Here is a 21,015-nt window from a genome sequence, read left to right on the forward strand (position 1 = left end):
ATGGGTTGGGATGGGCTGGAATGGGGATGGGGATGGGGATGGGAATAAAGTGGGAATGGGGTGGGGATGGGGTCAGGGGTGGTCAGAGGGGATGGCAGAGGGGTGGAGTGCTGGGAGCAGGAGGCTAAAACAGGACCCGAAAACAGGAACCTAAAACAGAGCCCTTAAACAGGAACCTAAAACAGAATCCTAAAACAGAACCCTAAAACAGGAACCTAAAACAGAACCCTAAAACAGGGAACCTCAAACAAAACCCTAAAGCAAAGTGCTTAAACAGAACCCTAAATCAGCCCCAAAACAGGACCCTAGAACAGAACCCTAAATCAGAGTGCTGAGAGCAGAACCTGAAACCAGGCCCTAGAACAGAACCCTAAATCGGGACCCTAAAGCAGGATGCTGAGGGCAGAGAAGGGAATTGTGGGGGTTCAGGGAATGCTGACATCCCTGCTGCTGCCCCCCCAGACGTGGATGAGTGCCAGGCCATCCCTGGCCTGTGCCAAGGTGGGAATTGCATCAACACCGTGGGATCCTACGAGTGCAAATGTCCTGCAGGGCACAGGCAGAGCGAGAGCAGCCACAGGTGTGAAGGTAAGGGAGGCTCCACTTCCCAGGGAACTCAAATCCTGGTTTTTTTCCTCAAGGTGGAGATGGGACAGAGCTCCCATTCCAGGCTGGATCCCATTGCCCAGCCCAGGGAACTCAAATCCTGGTTTTTTTCCTCAAGGTGGAGATGGGACAGAGCTCCCATTCCAGGCTGGATCCCATTGCCCAGCCCAGGGAATTCAAATCCTGGTTTTTTTTCTCAAAGTGGAGATGGGACAGAGCTCCCATTCCAGGCTGGATCCCATTTCCCAGCCCAGCCCAGGGAATCAAATCCTGTTTTGTTTTTTTTTCTCAAAGTGGAGATGGGACAGAGCCCCCATTCCAGGCTGATCCCATTGCCCAGCCCAGCCCTGCCAAAGGGATTTTTCATCTCCTTCCTAAAGATCAAGGAAATGAGGAATAGGCCTGGCCTGATCTCCTCATCTTCCCTCAAATCAGAAGGAAATGGTTTGGTTTGTTCCCAGAGGGAATTTTTTAGGGATGTTTGAAGGGGAACACACTGATGGCACAAGGAGGGACCTCTGGAAGGGTTTAGGCTCAGCTCAGGGCTGCCTCCAAAGCTCTGCCTGGCTTCTGAGTCTGACCAAGCCTTGAAAACTCAACAGCTTTTTAATTTCGAGGCTCTTCATTAGGGCTGTGAGGATTTAATTACGGTGAAATGGGAAATCAGGTGGTGGTGGGAGCTCTGGGAGAGCTCTGGAAACCCCTGGAATTGGGATGAGATGATTTTCAAGATCCTTCCCAACCCAGACCACTCCAGGATTCTGTGCCCTGGGTTCAGCCCCTCGGGAAATCTTTACCAAAGAGAGGCAGGAGCTGCAGAGGTCAATCCCTGCTGGGGGATGGACATTCCTTCATCCCAGGAAACATCTGTGTCTGAGCATCTTCCTGGGCAGGCCGCCAGGAGACTTCCTCTAAAATCCACTCCGAATTCCTGCAGAGCTCCCACAGCCCGGGATTGAAAGCAGGAGAATCCAAACCATCCCTTTTTTTTTTTTTTTTTATTTATTTAATTTTTTTTTTTGTGTTGTTGTTGTTTTGTGCGTGTGTCGGGGTGAAGGAGCAGCTCCCCAAATCCAACGATATTCCAGGAATTTTCGTGGCCAAGGTGGGAGCAGGGGGAGCAGAGCACATGTGAAAACAGTTGGGCTGGAAAATCTCCTCCATCCCGAGATTAAACCAAATCCATCGTGTGGATCTGTCCTCCAGATGTGAGGGGCCTCCCAATTCCCCCACACATCTCCCCTTCCCCGTGCTGCCCCCCAAAAAAAAGGGACAATTCCAGCATTCCCGGGGGCTCCTCCATCCCAGGTGGGATCAGGAGGGCAGGAGGATTCCCTCTGGATCTGGGATTTTTGCTGGGAATGAACGACACGGACGGCAGGGATGCTCCCAAGGGTTTGAGGGCTCCTCTCCCAACTCTGTCACCCCACAGGGCCAGCAGGAGGATCCCAAAAAGTGGAATCACCTTTGGGATTCCCTAAAAATGATGTGGATACGGAGAGGGTTCCTCTCCCTCTTTATGGACACAAAAAGGGTTTGGGGCCCCGAAAAATCTCCTGTGAGTTTCCTGCACCCTTTGATCCATCAGGAATTTGGTCCAGCAGATGGAGAATCGAATTCCCGAGCTTCCCATTCCTGCTGGAACTGCCAAAATCTGTGCCTTGGTGCGGGTTCTGTCCTCTCTGAGCCCCGGGGTTTGATCAGAGCAGCACCAGAGGATGGATTCGTTATCCCGGTGTTCTCCAGGCTCCAAATCCCAGCTGGTGCCGTTCTGGGTTCATTTTCTGGGGAAAGGAGGGAATTCTCTGCTTCCCTCTCTTTTTCAGATTCCCCATCCGAGCCTGGCATCCAGGGAATATCGATTAAACCTCGATTAAACCTCGATTAAACCTCGATTAAACCTCTCTGGGAGATTCTCCCCGGCTTCCCAGAGCTCGTGTTTTGTGCTGGGGGGGAATTCCCGGTGGGAAAGCAGCAGCTGGGATTGTGCTGGAGCCGGAGCTCATTAGCGGTGTCCCCTCATTAGCAATGTCCCCTCATTAACGATGTCCCCTCATTAACGCCACCATCCCGCTGACACGCAGAGATAACAGCGGTGCCTTCCTGATCTCCAACTCTTGGAATTCTCTCCCCGGGAGGATAAGGACGATTTTTTCCCAAGGCTGATATTCCCACTCTGAGAACTGCAGCTGGATATTCCCCAGCACGGAATTCCCTCGCTCCAGCAGGAAAATCGATCCTTTTCCTCTCGGGGAAACGCAAACCCCACAGATCCAGCCGGGATTTATGGCTGAACCTCCTCCAAAAATGCGAGGATTTTCCTTCAGCTCATCCCCGAGGGATGGGGACATTTCCAGAGGGTGGCTCGTGTTATCCCATTGTCCATTGTATTCCGAGGGATGAGGAGAATTTCTGGCACCGCTCGTTTTCTGGAGCAGGCTGGGAAGAAGGAAATTCTGAATTTAGGGAGGGGAGAGCTCAGGCTGCTCCCTAAAATCCTCTGGAGACGAGGTGGGCTCGGGAAGCACCGAAAATTGAGTTTGTGTCGTGCAAAAAATGGAGTTTGTGTCGTGCAGAATTTGCTGAGTTTTTAAGGGAATGAGAGGCAGGGGAGCAGGGCTGGTCTGGATCCTCGGAGGGAGGAAAAATCGGTGAAAATTCCCGGTGCAGAGTGGAGAGAGGGAACATCAAAGCTGAACTCGGACACATCCTGCTGCTCCAGAGACCTGGATCCATAAATCCCAGCGAAATGGGGGCTGTGGCATTTTTAAATTATCCTGGAAAAATGACACCGGAGGGAACAATTCCGTGGTGTGGAGTTAAGGGGAGGAATCACTGGCTGGACAAAGCTTTTCCTGCCATAATTCCGGGGTTTCTCTGCCAAGAATTTCACTTTTTTTTTTTTTAACAGCCCTTCCTGTGCTGCAGGACAAAGGCCAAGCTGTGCTATCAGTGAGGTAATGCCAGGGCCTCATCCAGGATGCTTCCCAAAGGATGCATCCAAAATCCATCCAGGGTGATAAGAGACAACAAAAACAACAAAAAAAATAAATTAAAAAAAAAAAAATCCATGGAGAGACACCAGGAAAGGGAGTGGAAAGCTGTGTGCAACCCCCTCAGCCAGGATTTGCCCATTTTTGGCCTCTCCAGGATTTTCTGCCAGAGGGGAAAAAAATCCTGGAATTCCAAACCTCACCAATTCTCCTCACCCTTTCAGATGTGAGGTGCTCCTTTTGTCCTTCCCCCACAGGCCAGGGCACAAAATCCTGAATTTCCTGATATTCCTGCACCAGAGGGAGCTTCCCAGAGTTTTCCATTCTGGAAAACGAAGGGTTTTTCATAATCTTTGGTATGGATGGAACCCCAAAATCATTTTCTTTCCATTTCCTCACTAAACCCCTCCGAGGAGCTCCTTGCTTGGCTCCACCCAGAGCTCATTTCCCTGGATTTGGGAGGTTTGGAGGTTCCATTCCCTGAGGGAACCCCAAAACTCATCCCCTGGGGTGTTTTTCCTCTCTAAAATCCTGAGTTTTTAGCACACGTGGGGTTCCCACAGCTCAGTGTGGGATGAGCTCTGCATTTTGGCTTTTCCAGCTTTTTTTTTCAGCCTTAAGGACGAAGCCAATTCCAACCCCAACCCGGCTCCAAAATCAACTTGATTTTGATTTTTTTTTTGAAACTTTGCTTGAATCCTGCCATTGTCTGAGCAGCAGAGCACAGGATCCTGCTTTAATTCCCAACAGAAGGTTGGAAAAGCCAGGCTGGAGCTGGCAGGGTTCCCTCCCCAGCTCTGGGTGTTAATGAGAGGGGAATGAACCCACGGGGCTCCAAAGCACCACGGGACCCTCACTCAGGGAAAAAAAAAAAAAACAGAAGGGAAATGTGCTGGGGAAAAGCTGAAAGCACAACAAAGCCCAGGATGTGCAGTCCTGGAGATTTTTTTTTTTTTTTTTTCCTGCTCTTCTCAGCCCTGGGGTTTTCAAAAATGGGAAGAAAAAAAAAAAAAATTTAATTGAAGTTTAATTGAAGCTCTTGGATTCTGGGTTTTTTTTCATAGGAATGGGATTCAGTGCTGCCCTGGGCTGAATGAGGGGTGCCAGAGGCACAGATCTGTCAGCAGCACCCAGGGCTCTCACCCTCCCCAGTGCCACACGAAATTCTGGGCTGGTTTTTGTTCCCTAATATCTCAATTCAAAGTTCTGGGCTGGTTTTTCTCCCTCAATATCACAATTCAAAATTCTGGGGTGGTTTTTCTTCCCCAATATCACAATTCAAAATTCTGGGCTGGTTTTTCTTCCCCAATATCTCAATTCAAAATTCTGGGCTTGGTTTTCTTCCTTAATATCTCAATTAAAAATTCTGGGCTGGTTTTTGTTCCCCAATATCACAATTCAAAATTCTGGGCTGGTTTTTCTCTCCAATATCACAACTCAAAGTTCTGTTTGTTTTGGGTTTTTTTTTCCCCAAATTTAACAACTTTCCCTTCCTAAAGCTCTTTTCCTTGCAGAGCTCCTGAGCTGTAGCCCAGGGCAGGGCAGGATTGAATGGCAGGGCAAGGCTGGCTGATAAAATCTCTTTTTTTTTTTGGCTCAGGGGCCCGGTTTGGGGAGGTTTTTTGTGTTCTGCTCTGCTGCCCTGGCAGCTCTCGGGGCTTTTCTGTCCCAGGGAGCCCCAAAGAGCCCGGGGGGGGCTCAGGGGACACCTCGGAATCTGAGGGTCCCAAAGAACCCAGGCAGGATTTGGTGTTTCCTTCTTGTCTGGAATAGAATGAGAGAATGGAATTGTGGAATATCCTGGGCTGGGAGGGATCTGTGAGTCCAATCCATGGCCCAGGGCCACCCCAATGACCCAGAGCCACCCCAATGGCCCTGAGTGCCACCCCAATGACCCAGGGCCACCCCCATGGCACTGGGAACCATGGTTTTTGTGGGGTTTGGATGGGGAATGGAATGTTCTGTATGGTTTTTGTGGGAAGGGGAGGTTCTGTATGGTTTTTATGGGATTTGGAAGGGGAAGGGGATGTTCTGTATGGTTTTTGTGGGGTTTGGATGGGGATGTTCTGTATGGTTTTTGTGGAATTTGGATAGGGAAGGGCAGGTTCTGTATGGTTTTTTCTGGGGTTTAAGGGCAGGTTCTGTATGGTTTTTGTGGGATTTAAGGGAATGTTCTGTATGGTTTTTTGTGGGATTTGGATGAGGAAGGGCAGGTTCTGTATGGTTTTTATGGGATTTGGAAGGGGAAGGGGATGTTCTGTACGGTTTTTGTGGGGTTTAAGGGAATGTTCTGTATGGTTTTTGTGGAATTTGGATGAGGAAGGGCAGGTTCTGTATGGTTTTTGTGGGGTTAGGATGGGAATGTTCTGTATGGTTTTTGTGGGGTTTAAGGGGATGTTCTGTATGGTTTTTGTGGAATTTGGATAGGGAAGGGCAGGTTCTGTATGGTTTTTGTGGGAAGGGAATGTTCTGTATGGCTTTTTGTGGGATTTGGATGAGGAAGGGCAGGTTCTGTATGGTTTTTGTGGGGTTAGGATGGGGATGTTCTGTATGGTTTTTGTGGGGTTTGGATGGGGATGTTCTGTATGGTTTTTGTGGGAAAGGGAGGTTCTGCACTGTCCCTGTGGGATTTAAGGGGATGTTCTGTATGGTTTTTGTGGAATTTGGATAGGGAAGGGCAGGTTCTGTATGGTTTTTTTCTGGGGTTTAAGGGCAGGTTCTGTATGGTTTTTGTGGGATTTAAGGGAATGTTCTGCATGGTTTTTATGGGATTTGGAAGGGGAAGGGGAGGTTCTGTATGGTTTTTGTGGGGTTTGGATGGGAATGTTCTGTACGGTTTTTGTGGGGTTTGGATGGGGATGTTCTGTACGGTTTTTGTGGGCTTTAAGGGGACGTTCTGTATGGTTTTTGTGGGATTCTCTCCCTGCAGACGTGGATGAGTGTGGGGCCATGCCCGGGGTGTGTGATGGTGGTGACTGCACCAACACCGTGGGCAGCTACGTGTGCTCCTGCCCCCGAGGCTTCATCAGCAGCCCCGATGGATCCCGATGCCTTGGTGAGGCCAAAAAATGGGATTTGGGGCTGTTTGGATGTTTTGGGGTTGTTTGGATGGATTTGGGGTTGTTTGGATGGGTGGGAAGTGCTCACTTTGCTCCCAGCTGGATTCTCTTGCTCTTTCTCCCTCTGCAGAATTTGGGAGGGAAGTGCTGGGAAGGGTTGGCAAGGACAGGAGGAGGAGGAGGAGGAGGAGGAGGGTTGGGAGGAAGGTGTGGGGCTGGCAATGAGGGGGGGGACTGAGGAAGGATCCCTGTGCTCCTCTCACAGCTCACAGAAATTCCCACTTAGCAGCTCCAAATTCTTTTCTAGCCACACATCCTGGAGCAGGATTAAATGTTTTAGTTCCAGGAGGAAAAAAAAAAAAAAAAGAAAAATATTGTGAAGTGTGACTAAAAAGTAAAGCCCAAGTCCTCTTGTTTGGGAAACTGATAGATTTTAATGAGAATGAGATTTTTTTTCCTGCTGTTTCCCAGCCCCTGCCATGAGCCCAGAGGGGTGTGACAGCTCTGGGATGACTCATGTGGACATTCCCCACTTGCCTTGAAACCGAGAGCTTCGAGAAATAAAAATAAATAAAATTAGAAAGCCCAGATTTTAAAAATAGCCCCGGGCTGGTTTAGCTGCAGTGGAGTCTGACTCCACCTGAGCTGGCTCTGGGTGCTGCAGCCTCGCCCTGGGCTCCTTTTTTTGGGACAGGCAGGATTTGTTTTGGCCAAACCCGCAGCTCCTGCTGGGCTGGGGCTGCCCTGGCACCCAAATTTTGCCAGCTCTGCTCCACGAGGTCTCAAGGCTTGTTTGGAGAGTTTGAGGTTCCAGGTTTGAATCCCATGAAGTAAAACAAGGGAGATGTTTGGGGAAATGGAGGGTGGGTAAATAATGTGGGAACCTTTAAAGCATGGCCAGCATCAGGAGAGGGGAGGTTGCCACCCTGGAGGTGACCACAGTGAAGGTTTTTAGGAGCCCTTGGTCCATTCCCCTTCTCAGCAAAGCCAACACCTTTTTTTTTTTTTAATGGCGCTGCAATAATCTCAAAAAAATTTAAAAAATAAAAGTTCTCACAGGTTGAACAGCAACACCCAGAGCTGGAGCTGATCCCCAGTGCCAGGAGCTGCTCCCAGTAAAAGCCCAGCAGGACAAAATCCCCTCCTGGTCCTTCATGGAAGGATTCAAAGCTCCTCTTTTAGATCAGCTTCAAAGAATAATTCCCAAAAAACGGCCTTTGAGAGCATTCCCAGACTGGCACAGGGTCAGCACCCCTTGGAGCTCCTCCTGTTCCCTGAGACAGCAGCAGGGTTTGGGCTCAGCCTCTCCTGGGGCAGCTCCAGCACCTCCAGGTCTGGGTCTTGCTCTGGGCTCAGAGAGGCTTGGGGGGGGGTTAATTGAGAGTTTAATTGGGGGTTTAATTGAGGGTTTCATTAGGATTTCATTGAGGGATTCATTGGGGGTTTCATTAGGATTTCACTGAGGGTTTCACTGAGGGATTTATTGGGGGTTTCACTGAGGGCTTTGCCTGCCTGAAGAGCCTTTTTTTGGGTCCACTTCACTCTAAACAAGAGGAGAAAGGAAACACGAGGGTGATGGAACCATGGAATGGGCTGGGAGGGATCCCAGAGCTCATCCTGGGGTGTCAGGGGCAGCTCCCAGCAGCCCAGTTGTGTGGGATGAGCTGTGCTGGAAAATCTCTCCTGCTTCTCCTGGGATCATGGGGTGGGTGCAGACCCAAAATCCAGCCTGGAATCGCTCCTGTCCCCTCAGGATGAGCAGGACCAAACTCCCCCCTCCTGCTCTGCCATCCCTGTCACCCCCCAGAGCCCCCCGGGCTCAGTCCCCACCTCTGAGCTCTCTCTAATCCCATCTGGAATTTCCCCCTCCCCTCTCTCCCCTGCTGCATTTTCTGCTTTACTGGGGTTTTGTGCAATCCGGTGCCCTGGGACCCAAACCCCCCCCCCCCACCCGGGCCTCTCCTCCCCTTCCTCAGGATTAGGAGCTGATCCAGTTTTACATTCGAGCTCTGCTTTCAAATCCCCCTTCTCCAGCTCTGATTTTCTCTCTGCTGGGTTTTTGGGTTTGTTTTTTTGGTGGATGGAGTTTCCTGAAAGGAGCAATTCCTGCTGAAACCAGCTCTGGGCAGGGTGGGGGGACGTGCCTGAGGAAGGACCTGCTGGTTTGAACTGGGGTCAATGTTCCCTGGGGTCCCCGAGCTGGGCTGGGAGCAGAACCCACAGCCCACAGATCAAACAGCCCCAGGCAATTAATCCCAATTACATTCCCGGGAAGTGGCAGCCACATCCCGGGAGACTTTCCCCCTCATTAATTGACTTGTGAACAAAACAAGGTGGGAGAGGAACGAGGGGAAGATTCCAGGTTTTCCTGCAGGGATTGGTGCCAGGTGGAGCCTGCTGGATGTGAGGGACCCTCAGTCCCCTGAGCCTTGGCCAGGAGCCACAAACCCCCCCCAGCGGGGCCAGGGTTGGGGTCAGGGGCTTCACACTTGGAGGGATTCAATGGGGAGCTGGCTGGGAGGGTGGTGGTGGCACCTTGTGACCGTGTGTCTTCTCCTGTCCCTGTCCCTTACCCATGTCCCTTATCCTGTTCCCTGTCCTTTATCCCTTATCCCTGTCCTTTATCCCTGTCCTTATCCCTTATTCTTTTCCCTTTCCCTGTTCCTGTTCCCTGTCCTTTATCCCTTATCCCTGTTCCCTGTCCCTTATCCTGTCCCTTCTCCTTATCCCTGTCCCTGTTCCCTGTCCCTTACCCCTGTCCCTTATTCTTTTCCCTTTCCCTGTTCATGTTCCCTGTCCCATATTCCTGTCCTTTATCCCTTATCCCTTTTCCTGTCCCTTTTCCTTATCCCTGTCCCTGTTCCCTGTCCCTTATTCTTTTCCCTTTCCGTGTTCCTGTTCCCTGTCCCTTATCCCTGCCTTACCCCTGTCCCTTATCCTTGTCCCTGTCCCTTATCCCTGTTCCCTGTCCCTTATCCCTGTTCCTTGTCCCTTACCCCTGTCCCTTATCCCTGTTCCTTGTCCTTTACCCTGTCCCTTATCCCTTTCCCTGTCCCCTGTCCCTGTCCCCTGTCCCCGTCTCTCCCCAGACCAGCGTTTGGGGACGTGTTTCTCGGCGCTGCTGGGTGGCCGCTGTGCCGGGGACATTCCGGGCCAGGCCAGCAGGATGCAGTGCTGCTGTGACTCGGGGCGCTGCTGGGCCATCGGCCAGACCCCCGAGATGTGCCCGGTGCGGGGCTCGGGTGAGTGACACCCCGGGACCCCAAATGATCACCCCCAAACCGGGGAAAGCTCTCCAAGGGCGCTGCCGAGTGCCACCAAACCCTGTCCCCAAGTGCCACATGCCCATGGCTTTTAAACCCTTCAGAGATGGGCGCCATTCACCGTTTCCATGAGGAATTTTTTCCCTGATTCCAACCTAACCCTCCCCTGACACAGCTTGAGGCCACTCCCTTTTTTCCCCGTCCCTTTTTACCTGGGGGAAAAACCCAACCCGATCACCTGAGGGTGCTGCTCCTCCTACCTGGGCAGGGATTGATCCCTGTCCTGCTCCCGATCCCTGTCCTGGGCTCCCACCACACATGAACCTTGGGAAGAGCCCAGGCAGGAGGGTTGGAGAGATGGATCCGATGGATCCACACCCGGGGATGGATCCACACCCGGGGATGGATCCACACCCAGGGATGGATCCACACCCAGGGAGGGATCCACACCCGGGGATGGATCCACACCCAGGGAGGGATCCACACCCGGGGATGGATCCACATCCCTGTGCATCCCCCCTGCACCCCCAGCTCTGAGCAGGGCAGAGTTTCCCTGGCCCCTCCCGTGTCCTTCCTTGCCCTGAGGGATCCTTCGGTGTCCCAAAAATCCTCTGCCAGCCCCCCTGGCAAGCTGTGCTGTGGGCTCAGGGGTGTTCAGTCCCTCCTCGTCCCTCTGCCCCATTCCCATCATTTCCTAGTCCCGTTCCCATCAGGAATTCCTCTTTGCTCCCATCCCTGCAGGAGGATGCTGGAAAATCCCGATTTTTTGTTTTGTTTCGTTTCGTTTCAGACGAGTACCGCAGGCTCTGCATCGAGGGACTCCCGGTGGTGCCAGGATTCCCCGGGAACTTCCCAGGAATTCCTGGATTCGGACCCAACGGAGTCGGACCGGGACTGAACGGGCCCGGAGGGATCGGCCCGAACGGGGCGAACGGGCAGGGAGGGATCCCGGGGCTGCCCGGGATGGGTCCCGGGAGCTCCAGCATCGGTAATTCCCCATTTGTCCCGGGATGGGTCCGGGGAGTTCCAGCATCGGGAATTCCCGATTTGTCCAGGGATGAGCTCGGGGCACCGGGAATTCCCGGTTTGTCCCAGGATGGGTCCGGGGAGTTCCAGCATCGGGAATTCCCGGTTTGTCCCGGGGCTGCCCAGCCTGGCTCCGGGTTCCCCAGGGCTGGAATGTCGATTCCCAGATGGGCACAGGGAATGTCGTGGCTCGGGGCGGGGCTGGGATGTGGCACCGGCGCTGAGCCCGCACTCAGATCCAGGCTGGCTCGGCTCTGGAATATCTCCCTGATTCCCAAATAGGAACGGAACTTTGCCATCACCACCTCGGTCTCACCCTCCCCTGCTGGGTTTGGTCCCCACTTTGAACCCCTCTGACATCCCCCCAGGGAGATCCTGGGACATCCAAGAGCTCCTCAACCCTCCCAGGAACTGCCACCATCCTGAGCCCGGGGACACCCAAAGTCTCCCCAACCCTCCCTGTCCTTTCCAGGAGTCCTGGGGACACCCAAGGGTTCTCCAACCCTTCCCGTGCTTCCCAAGCCTCCTGGGACATCCAAATGTTCCCCAACCCTGCCTGTGTCCCCAGGGACGGCCACGCTGAACCAGACCATCGACATCTGCAAACATTTCACCAACCTGTGCCTGAACGGGCGCTGCATCCCCACCCCGTCCAGCTACCGCTGCGAGTGCAACATGGGCTACAAGCAGGACGTCCGAGGGGAGTGCATTGGTGAGTGGGGGCTGCTCCCAAAGCTCCTCCTGTGCTGTTCCTGGGCTTTGCTGTCCCTCACAGCCGGGTTTTTTTTCTCCCCACCCCATCCTTGCAGATGTGGATGAGTGCTCGAGCAGCCCCTGTGTCCACGGCGACTGCGTCAACACGCCGGGCTCCTACCACTGCAAGTGCCACGAGGGCTTCCAGAGCACCCCCACCAAGCAGGCCTGCATTGGTAAGGGCTGTCCCCCCCTTTTTTGGGGGGTGGCAGAGGTGGCAGAGGGGTCAGCAGAGCGCTTGGCACCACGAAAAGGTTGTGGGGTGAAACGCAGTGAGGAGTCCTCAGCCCCGCCAGGTATGGGCTGAGATCTGTCCAGAAGCTTCCTCTGCCTTGGCTGTCCTTAAAATTTTTCTGGTGGCAATCAAGGGACCTGCAGAACAGGAAGAGAATTCTGTTGGGAGAACTTTATTTGACCAAAGTGGGATTCTGGTGTGGATGCAGGATTTCCAGCAAAGCTCTTCTGCCAAGAGGCTGCCAAAAAACAGGGATGGGAAGGGAATGTTCCACCACGGGAACAGCAGCAAAGGCAGATTTCCATGGCAGTGCCCAAGCTTCGACATTTTTGTTTCCTCCCCTCCTGACAAAGCGGCTCCCAAAGGCTCCCCCATTGCCCGGCAGTGTGAAAAATCCCGATTTTCCAGGCGGGATTTTTGAAGAGGAATTGCCGTGACTGAGAGCACCTGCCTGGGTTTCTCATGGGGGATATGAAGCTGGGATTGCTCCCACTTTGTGCTGATTTTCCCCGCAGACATTGACGAGTGCATCATGAACGGGGTGATGTGCAGGAACGGGCGCTGCGTCAACACCGACGGCAGCTTCCAGTGCATCTGCAACGCCGGCTTCGAGATCACCCCCGACGGCAAGAACTGCGTTGGTGAGGCTGCTGTGCCTGCAGGGGCCCGGGGCTGCGCTGGGATCGCCTTCCCCTGCGGCTTTAATCGGGGCTGACCCCCAAGGACAGGGCTGGGATCAGTTCTCTTTGGGGTTTTAATCTGGGGTGACCCCCAAGGACAGGGCTGGGTTGGGATCAGTTCTCTTTGGGGTTTTAATCTGGGCTGTCCCACAAGGACAGGGCTGGGTTGAGGAGCTGTTTCCATGAGGGTGCTCCTGTGGAATTTGGGGTGCAGGGGATCAGCAGGGCTGGGGCTGGAGCAGGAGGAGCTCCAGGAGCTCTGGGGATTCCCTGTCCCTGGCCCTTACCCTTGTCCCTGTGAGGATGCAGCTGTGAGCAGAAAAGGTGACCCAGAGCTTGGAGCTGATGCTCTTGCAGGTTCCACCCAAATTCCTCTCCCCGTCTGCTCTGAGGCCCAGCCCCCACCACCACAATTTGGGATGGGGTACAGGGGGGGTTTGGGGTATGGCTGCAGCTCTGGGGTCCTTTCTGTGCCCCCAGACCACGACGAGTGTGCCACCACCAACATGTGCCTCAACGGGATGTGCATCAACGAGGACGGGAGCTTCAAATGCATCTGCAAACCCGGCTTTGTGCTGGCCCCCAACGGGCGCTACTGCGTGGGTGAGTGACCCCAAACCTGAGTGATCCCAAACCTGGGTGACCCCAAATCTGAGTGACCCCAAATCTGAGTGATCCCAGTCCTGGGTGAGTCAATCCCAGCTGGGCTCTGCCCAGTCCCAGCCCTGCCCACCCTCCTGGGCACTGTGAGCTCCTCAGGGCAAGGGAAGCTCAGAAACCCCAGGGTGTGCCCGGGCAGTTCCTGCTCTGCCGCCAGGAATTGTCCCTTTGTGGGAGAATGGGGAAAAGGGGGAAAGCTTCTCATGTCCTGAGCTCCTGTCCGTGTGTCCTGAGCCTCTGTCCGTGTGTCCTGAGCCTCTCTCTGTGTGACCTAACCCCTGTCCGTGTGTCCTGAGCTCCTGTCCGTGTGTCCTGAGCTCCTGTCCGTGTGTCCTGAACCTCTGTCCGTGTGTCCTGAGCCTCTGTCCGTGTGTCCTGAACCTCTGTCCGTGTGTTCTGCCTCCCCTTCATGTGACCCAATCCTCTCCCTATGTCCCAGTCCCCCTCCTCGTGTCTCCCACCCCTCTCCCGGTGTCTCCCACCCCTCGAGGTCACTCCACTCCCATTCCTCTCCATCCCCCAGACATCGACGAGTGCGAGACCCCCGGGATCTGCATGAACGGCTGGTGCATCAACACGGAGGGCTCGTTCCGCTGCGAGTGCCTGGGGGGTTTGGCCATCGGCGTGGACGGCCGGGTGTGTGTGGACACCCACATGCGCAGCACCTGCTACGGGGGCATCAAAAAGGGCACCTGTGCCCGCCCCTTCCCCGGCGCCGTCACCAAATCCGAGTGCTGCTGTGCCAACCCCGACCACGGCTTCGGGGAGCCCTGCCAGCCCTGCCCGGCCAAGAACTCCGGTGAGCCCAGCCCTGGGTGTGCCAGGGGAAGGGAAGGGGCTCGGGAATGTCCTGGCGTGGTTTGGGCAGCGTGGAGAGATGTAGGAATGGGGGGAAAATGGAGAGCGGTGCCCAGATCTGGTGTTGGGATGTTGGAAGTGGGAGTATCAGCGTTAAAATGCACAAAGTCACTGCGCCAAGGCTGGGAGAGCTCGAGGAGAGTTGGGACAACGCTGCCAGGAGCAGGGTGGGATTGTTGGGGTGTCTGGGCTTGGGCTGGATGGTCCTTGGGGTCCCTCCAAGGTTCTGTGCTTGTGTTACCTGAGCATAAACAACCCTAAAACGGGCGCTGTGACAAAGAAAGGGTTCAGCCCTCAGTGGGTCGGGGCACTGAGCTCCGGGGGTCTCCGTGTGGGGAGCTCCTGCCACGCTCATGGCTCTGCTCTGCTCCGTCCCCAGCGGAATTCCAGGCTCTCTGCAGCAGCGGCATCGGGATCACGGCTGATGGCAGAGGTGGGTACAGATCCCTGAAGGACGTGCAGGATTCCCGAGGGACATGTAGGATCCCCCAGGGACGTGCAGGATTCCTCAGGGACGTGCAGGATCCCCAGGGATGTTCAGGATTCCTCAGGGATGTGCAGGATTCCTCCGGGACCTACAGGATTCCTCAGGGATGTGCAGAATCCCCCAGGGACGTGCAGGATTCCTCAGGGACGTGCAGGATTCCCTAGGGACTTGCAGGATTCCTCAGGGACATTCAGGATCCCCCAGGGACGTCCAGGATTCCCCACAGACATGCAAGATTCCCCGGGGACGTGCAGGATTCCACGGGAAACACCCTCAGCTGCTTTTCCTGGAGCAGGGATGGATCTGTGGGAGCTGTGCCAGGAGAGGCTGGGCTGCACTCCCTGCTGGGATGGGAATGAGCACTGGGACCCTCCTCTGCTCCCCAGCTCCTCCTTGGGGTGTCCCAGGCAGAGGGAGGTGACCAATCTGTGCTGCCAAGGGGCTGCTCTGAGTTCCAAGAGGTCCCAGTGCCAGCCCTGGGCAGTGCTTGGATCAGCAGGGAGAGCCCAGAGCAGCCAGGGCCCTGCCAAGCCTTGGGGATGGGAAGGAGCCAGAGGAGAAGCCCCGGTGGCTCCTTGGGCTCCCATCCAGGGCTCGTGTCCTGGCCAGGGGCAGCCCCATGGGAATGCTGAGACTCCTTCTAGCAAAGCCGTGCTCTGGGCATTCCAGCCGTGCCTGGAGCCAGGGCTGCACTCTGAGCTCTCCAGGCTGTGTTTCCCTGGATGGAGCTGAGCTCCAGGAGCGTGGGGACAAAGGCCAGCAGTGCCTGGGCAGCCGTGGCCAGCTGGCACTGCAGGGACCCCGTGGTGCCAGCACAGGCTGGGCTGGGTGAAATCTCTGCCCTGGCACCAGGGTTTGGCTCCAAAAGAGCAGAGGAGAGGATGCTGCTGCAGGGAAAGGACAGTGCCCTCCTGGCTGGCACCTTTTTGGGTCACCTGGGGCTGAATCCAGGGGTGATTAAAGGACCTGAGCTCAGTACTGGGATAAAGAAAACTCTGTCACACCTGAGAGCCCCTGACTTAAAACTGGGCTTATCCCAGCCCGTTATCCAGCTCTGTCCTGACTCAGAGCCCTGGGCTGGCTCAGGACAGGGACAAGCTGTGGCTGCCCCAACCTTGGGCAGGGCTTGGAGCAGCCTGGAGTGGTGGCAGTGGAACGAGATGGGCTTTGAGATCCAACCCAGCCCAACCCAACTCAACCTGACCCAACCAACCCAACCCAGCCCAGCCCAACCCAACCCAACCAATCCAGCCCAACCCAACCAACCCAACCCAGCCCAACCTAACCCAACCTAACCCAATCCAGCCCAACCCAGCCCAGCCCAACCCAACTCAACCCAGCCCAGCCCAACCTAACCCAACCCAGCCTGACCCAACCCAACCAACACAACCCAGCCCAGCCCAACCCAACCTAACCCAAACCAACCAACCTGACCCAGCCCAACCAACCCAACCCAACTCAACCCAGCCTAAACCAACCCAACCCAACCCAGCCCATTCTGGGATCCACAATTCCTGCAGTGAAGATTCAGGAGGTGCAACGTTCCTGTCTTTGCATTTGCTGGCTCCATCTCCCGTGCCTCTTTTTCCTTGTCAGACATCAACGAGTGTGCCCTGAACCCCGACATCTGCCCCAACGGGATGTGTGAGAACCTGCGGGGCAGCTACCGCTGCATCTGCAACCTGGGCTACGAGTCCGACCCCACGGGCAAGAACTGCGTGGGTGAGTCAGGGGCTGCCTGGCACGGGGAGGGGCTCAGGGGGTGCCACCCCCTCAAGCACCACCCAAATCCAGTGGGGAACTGGAGGGAGGGTGGGAGCTGGAGAGCTCACGGGGTGGGATGAGGACAAGGAAGGAAAATGGGGAATTCATTCCCTGCTCCCTCCTGGAGAGCAGGGGAGACTCTGTGGGTTCCTTGTGAGGGAAGGGCAGGGGCAGCTCTGATCCCTGCCCTGGGAGCAGATTTCTGTCCCAGGATCCAGGGAAGGGCTGGGGGACCTCTGATCCCTGCCCTGGGAGCAGATTTCTGTCCCAGGATCCAGGGAAGGGCTGGGGCAGCTCTGATCCCTGCCCTGGGAGCAGATTTCTGTCCCAGGATCCAGGGAAGGGCTGGGGCTGTGCCAGGGGTTGGGATGGAGATCAGGGAATGGTTCCTGCTCCAAATTCCCCCGGGAATGATCCCAGCCCTGCCGGAGCAGGGACAGCACTCTGGGACAGGCTGGGAATGCCGGGGTGTCTGTGCAGGGACTGGGGTGGGATCCACGACCCCGCGGGTGGGGGAATTAACCCTTCCCAGCCCACAGCAGCTCACAGATGTCACATCTGCCCCCCAGATGTGGACGAGTGCAGCGTGAACCGGCTGCTGTGTGACAATGGGCTGTGCAGGAACACCCCGGGCAGCTACACCTGCACCTGCCCCAAGGGCTTCGTGTTCCGCACCGAGACCGACACCTGTGAAGGTACCGGGGCTGGGCAGCTCCGCAGCCTGGGGGGGAAAAAACCTCGGCCTGAGCTCCTGCCCGGGGCCAGCCCAGCTGGAGATCCCTGCTGGGAATCCCTGCTGGGAATCCCTGCTGGAAATCCCATCATGTAAATCCCAGTTGGGAATCCCTGCTGGGAATCCCCTCCTATAAATCCCTGCTGGAGATCCCAGTTGGAAATCCCTGCTGGAAATCCTTCCTAGAAATCCCTGCTTAAGATCCCAGCTGGAAATCTCAGTTGGAAATTCCTGCTGGGAATCCCAGGTGGAAATCCCTGCTTCCCTCCCCACTGCACTGCTCTGCAAATCTGCACCTTTGGGGTTGGGGGGGGGGGGCTTTGACCTCACTTTTTTTTTTATTTTTCCCCCCATGGTTTGTAGTGATGTTTCACACTGGGTTCACAGCAGTGGACACCTGACCCCAAAACATCCGAGCCTGGAAACCAGAGCAATTTCAATTTCCTCCAGGGCCACAAAATTTGGGCTTGAGGCCTGACCAAAATTGCAATTTTTGGGGAATTTGATTGAAAGGCTGTGATTTGGAGGGGGAAAAATGGTTTCCTGTGCACAGAGGCCTCGAATATTTCAGAACTGGCACTTTGCACACAAGTGCCCCAACCACCCTCAATCCAAATCATTTTTTTAAAATCTTCTCTTTTTAATATGGCTGTTAGAGCTCTCTATGTGACACGTGCACACTTATATTTTATATATTTATATGGAATTTCTGTGTAATTTATCGTTTGTTATTTATATAATACATTATGTAGTGTTTCTTATGTTATATATTATATTATTATATTATATATTAGTTTATAGGTATAATATAAGTAATATATATTATGTGTCATACATTATATATTATATATTTTACATATTATATATGGCATATATCTATTCTATAATATATAGAATATATATTATATATAACATACAATATATAATATATATTAATTATGTACTATATATAATATATTAGTATATTATACAGTATTTTTATGCTCTATATCACAATGTTTTTCTATATGCCACACTTTATATTTTTGTATACTAGCATATAACAGATTTTAACGTATTTTAAATTTTACTCTTCTATTTAAAACCACTTAAAAAAGAATTCAGCCCCACCATTCTTCACGCTCACCTCCTCCAGGGTGTGTCCCCCAGGGCTGTGCCCCCTGTCACTGCCCTCAGTGACTTTGTCCCTTTGTCCCCTTGTTCCTTGTCCCCTTGTCCCTTTGTCCCCTTTTCCCCTGTCCTTTACCCCTTGTCCCTTTGTCTTTTGTTCCCTGTCCCCTTGTCCCCTTGTCCCCTTGTCCCCTTGTCCCCTTGTCCCCTTGGTCCCCTGTTCTGTGCTTTATCCCTTTGTCCCCTGTCCCTTGTCTCCTTGTCTCTGGTCCCTTTGTCCCCTGTCCCTTTGTCCCCTGTCCTTTATCCCCTCTCCCTTTGCCTCTTGTCCCCTGTCCTTTATCCCCTTGTCCCCTGTCCCTTTGCCTCTTGTCCCCTGTCCTTTATCCCCCGTCCCCTTGTCCCCTGTCCCCTTTTCTCCTGTCCTTTATCCCCTTGTCCCCTGTCTCCTGTCCTTTATCCCCCTGTCCCCTTGCCCCCTGTCCCCTTGCCCCTTGTCCCTTGTCCCCTGTCTCCTGTCCTTTATCCCTTTATCCCCTGTCCCCTTGTCCCCTGTCCCTTGTCCCCTGTCCCCGCAGACATCAACGAGTGCACGTCCAACCCGTGTGTGAACGGGCTGTGCCGGAACAACGCGGGCTCCTTCGCCTGCGAGTGCTCCCCGGGCAGCAAACTGGACCCCAGTGGCACCATCTGCGTGGGTGAGCACTGCCAGGGCAGGGTGGCACTGCCAGCGTCACCTGCACGGCCACCCGGCCTGGCACAGGGACAGCAATCCCTGAGGATCGGTGTGTGACACTGCCAGTGTCACCCGGCCTGGCACAGGGACAGCAATCCCAGAGGATGGGTGGGATACTGGGGAGGAATTCCTGGCTGGGATGGAATTCCCAGAGCAGCTGTGGATCCCTGGCAGTGCCCACGGCCAGGCTGGGTGGGGCTGGCATCAGGGAGGTGTCCCCATGGCAGGGGTGGCACTGGATGGGTTTGGAGGTTCCCCGGTTTGTGGGGAAAGCCACGTCCCAGAGGATCGGTGACTCCCAGGAGCAGTGGGGAGGGGACAGCTCCTGCCAGGGGTGCCATGCCTGGCACGGGGGGCACGGGGGGCACGGGGGGCACCCCTGAGCCGCTGTGTCCCTGCAGACAGCATGAAGGGAACCTGCTGGCTCAACATCCAGGACGGGCGCTGCGAGGTCAACATCAACGGTGCCACGCTGAAATCCGAGTGCTGTGCCACCCTGGGGGCAGCCTGGGGCAGCCCCTGCGAGCGCTGCGAGATCGGTGAGGCTGTGCCAGGCTGTGCCATTCCCGAGGGAATGCTGCCGCTGTGCCAAGCTGTGGGATGGAGATCGGGAAAGGGGGAAAAATGCCCAGAGGGTGGTGGGGCACTGACAAGGCTCGCAGGGACAGGGTGGGGGTTTTTTTTGGGGGGGGCGGTGGGAAGGGTCAGGAGTTGGGCTGGGTGATCCTGCGGGTCTCGCTGGATATTCCGTGGTTGTGTGGGAAAGCTGGAAGGGTTTCCTGGCTGACATCGCTGTCCCCTGCAGACACCGCCTGTCCCCGGGGCTACGCCCGCATGAAGGGCGTCACCTGTGAAGGTAAAGTGCGGCAGGGATGGAAAACTGCTTTTCTCGGGAATGGGAAACTGCTTTTCTTCTTGGGAATGGGAAACTGCTTTTCTCGGGAATGGGAAACTGCTTTTCTTCTTGGGAATGGGAAACTGCTTTTCTTCTTGGGAATGGGAAACTGCTTTCCTTGGGAATGGGAAACTGCTTTCCTTAGAAAGGGGAAACTGCTTTTCTTGGGAAGGGGAAACTGCTTTTCTTCTTGGGAATGGGATCATTGCTTCCCTGTTGCCCTCCTGCCTCCCCGAGTCTTGGGGGAGATCTCCCCTCTCTGGTCTTTGTCTGTCTGTGTGTCTGTCTGTCTGTGTGTCTGTCTGTGTGTCTGTGCCCAGATCCCCGCTCTCTCTGTGCCCAGTTTTCATGGCTCAGTCACCACTTGGAGCCTGCTGGGCAGCTCTGGGCTCCTCCCACCTCCTCTGGGAGCCCCTTTGAGGTCCCACTGGCCACGTCCCCACCCCGAGCCATCCCTCACCTTGTCCCCAATGTGTCCCCCCACAGACGTGAACGAGTGCGAGGTGTTCCCGGGCGTGTGCCCCAACGGGCGCTGCGTGAACTCCGCCGGCTCCTTCCGCTGCGAGTGCCCCGAGGGGCTGACCCTGGATGGCACCGCCAGGACCTGCGTGGGTGAGGGCACCTCCTCTACCCCCATCCTGCCCTCCCACATCCTCCCCTCCCCGCCAGGAATTCATGGGAATTGAGCCACACCTGGAAAAGCCAAAAAAAAAATCTCACGGCCAAACCAGAGTTTTGTGTCCCCAAGTGCAGTTGGTGACACCGTTGTCCTTCGTGGGTGGGTTCAGGAGTGACCAGATGGTCTCAGGGGTTAAAGACGAGCCCTAAAAGCGCTCCTGGGCACGCAGTGCCGAACTCGTGCCCTTTGCGGGGATCGCCTGTGCTCGCAGCACCGCGTTTAAGGAAAGCCTGGATGTGGCACTCGGGGACACGCTGATGTTGTGTCACCTGATGATCTCAAAGGTCTTTTCCAACCTAAATTCTGGGATTCTGCGAGGATCCATCCTCTGTCCCTGCTGCCAGCGGTCCGTGCTATGCAATCCCTCCCAAAAATCACTTTGCTCATCCCCATGGGCGCTGTTTGGAGGAGACCCCCCCTCTCCAAAGCCACCCCCAGCCTGTCCCAGCAGTGTCCCCAGCCTGTCCCAGCAGTGTCA

General features: G+C 54.9%; 1 protein-coding gene across 1 annotated transcript in view; it reads left to right on the forward strand.

Moving 5' to 3' along the window:
- The window catches only part of FBN3 (fibrillin 3), a 78,402-nt gene that overhangs the window by 24,593 nt on the left and 32,794 nt on the right, over positions 1–21,015 (forward strand). Inside the window, exons 7-22 of the mRNA XM_088179173.1 lie at positions 463–588; positions 6,529–6,654; positions 9,748–9,900; positions 10,712–10,909; positions 11,516–11,659; positions 11,757–11,876; positions 12,451–12,576; positions 13,096–13,218; positions 13,799–14,074; positions 14,513–14,566; positions 16,217–16,342; positions 16,954–17,079; positions 18,806–18,925; positions 19,365–19,502; positions 19,769–19,819; positions 20,345–20,470. Of these exons, the coding sequence (XP_088035299.1) occupies positions 463–588; positions 6,529–6,654; positions 9,748–9,900; positions 10,712–10,909; positions 11,516–11,659; positions 11,757–11,876; positions 12,451–12,576; positions 13,096–13,218; positions 13,799–14,074; positions 14,513–14,566; positions 16,217–16,342; positions 16,954–17,079; positions 18,806–18,925; positions 19,365–19,502; positions 19,769–19,819; positions 20,345–20,470 (2,133 nt within the window). The remainder of the gene's footprint in view (positions 1–462; positions 589–6,528; positions 6,655–9,747; positions 9,901–10,711; positions 10,910–11,515; positions 11,660–11,756; positions 11,877–12,450; positions 12,577–13,095; positions 13,219–13,798; positions 14,075–14,512; positions 14,567–16,216; positions 16,343–16,953; positions 17,080–18,805; positions 18,926–19,364; positions 19,503–19,768; positions 19,820–20,344; positions 20,471–21,015) is intronic.

Source organism: Sturnus vulgaris, chromosome 26 (genome assembly GCF_052056855.1).
Source record: "Sturnus vulgaris isolate bStuVul1 chromosome 26, bStuVul1.hap1, whole genome shotgun sequence".
In the NCBI taxonomy this organism is placed as follows: Eukaryota; Metazoa; Chordata; class Aves; order Passeriformes; family Sturnidae; genus Sturnus; species Sturnus vulgaris.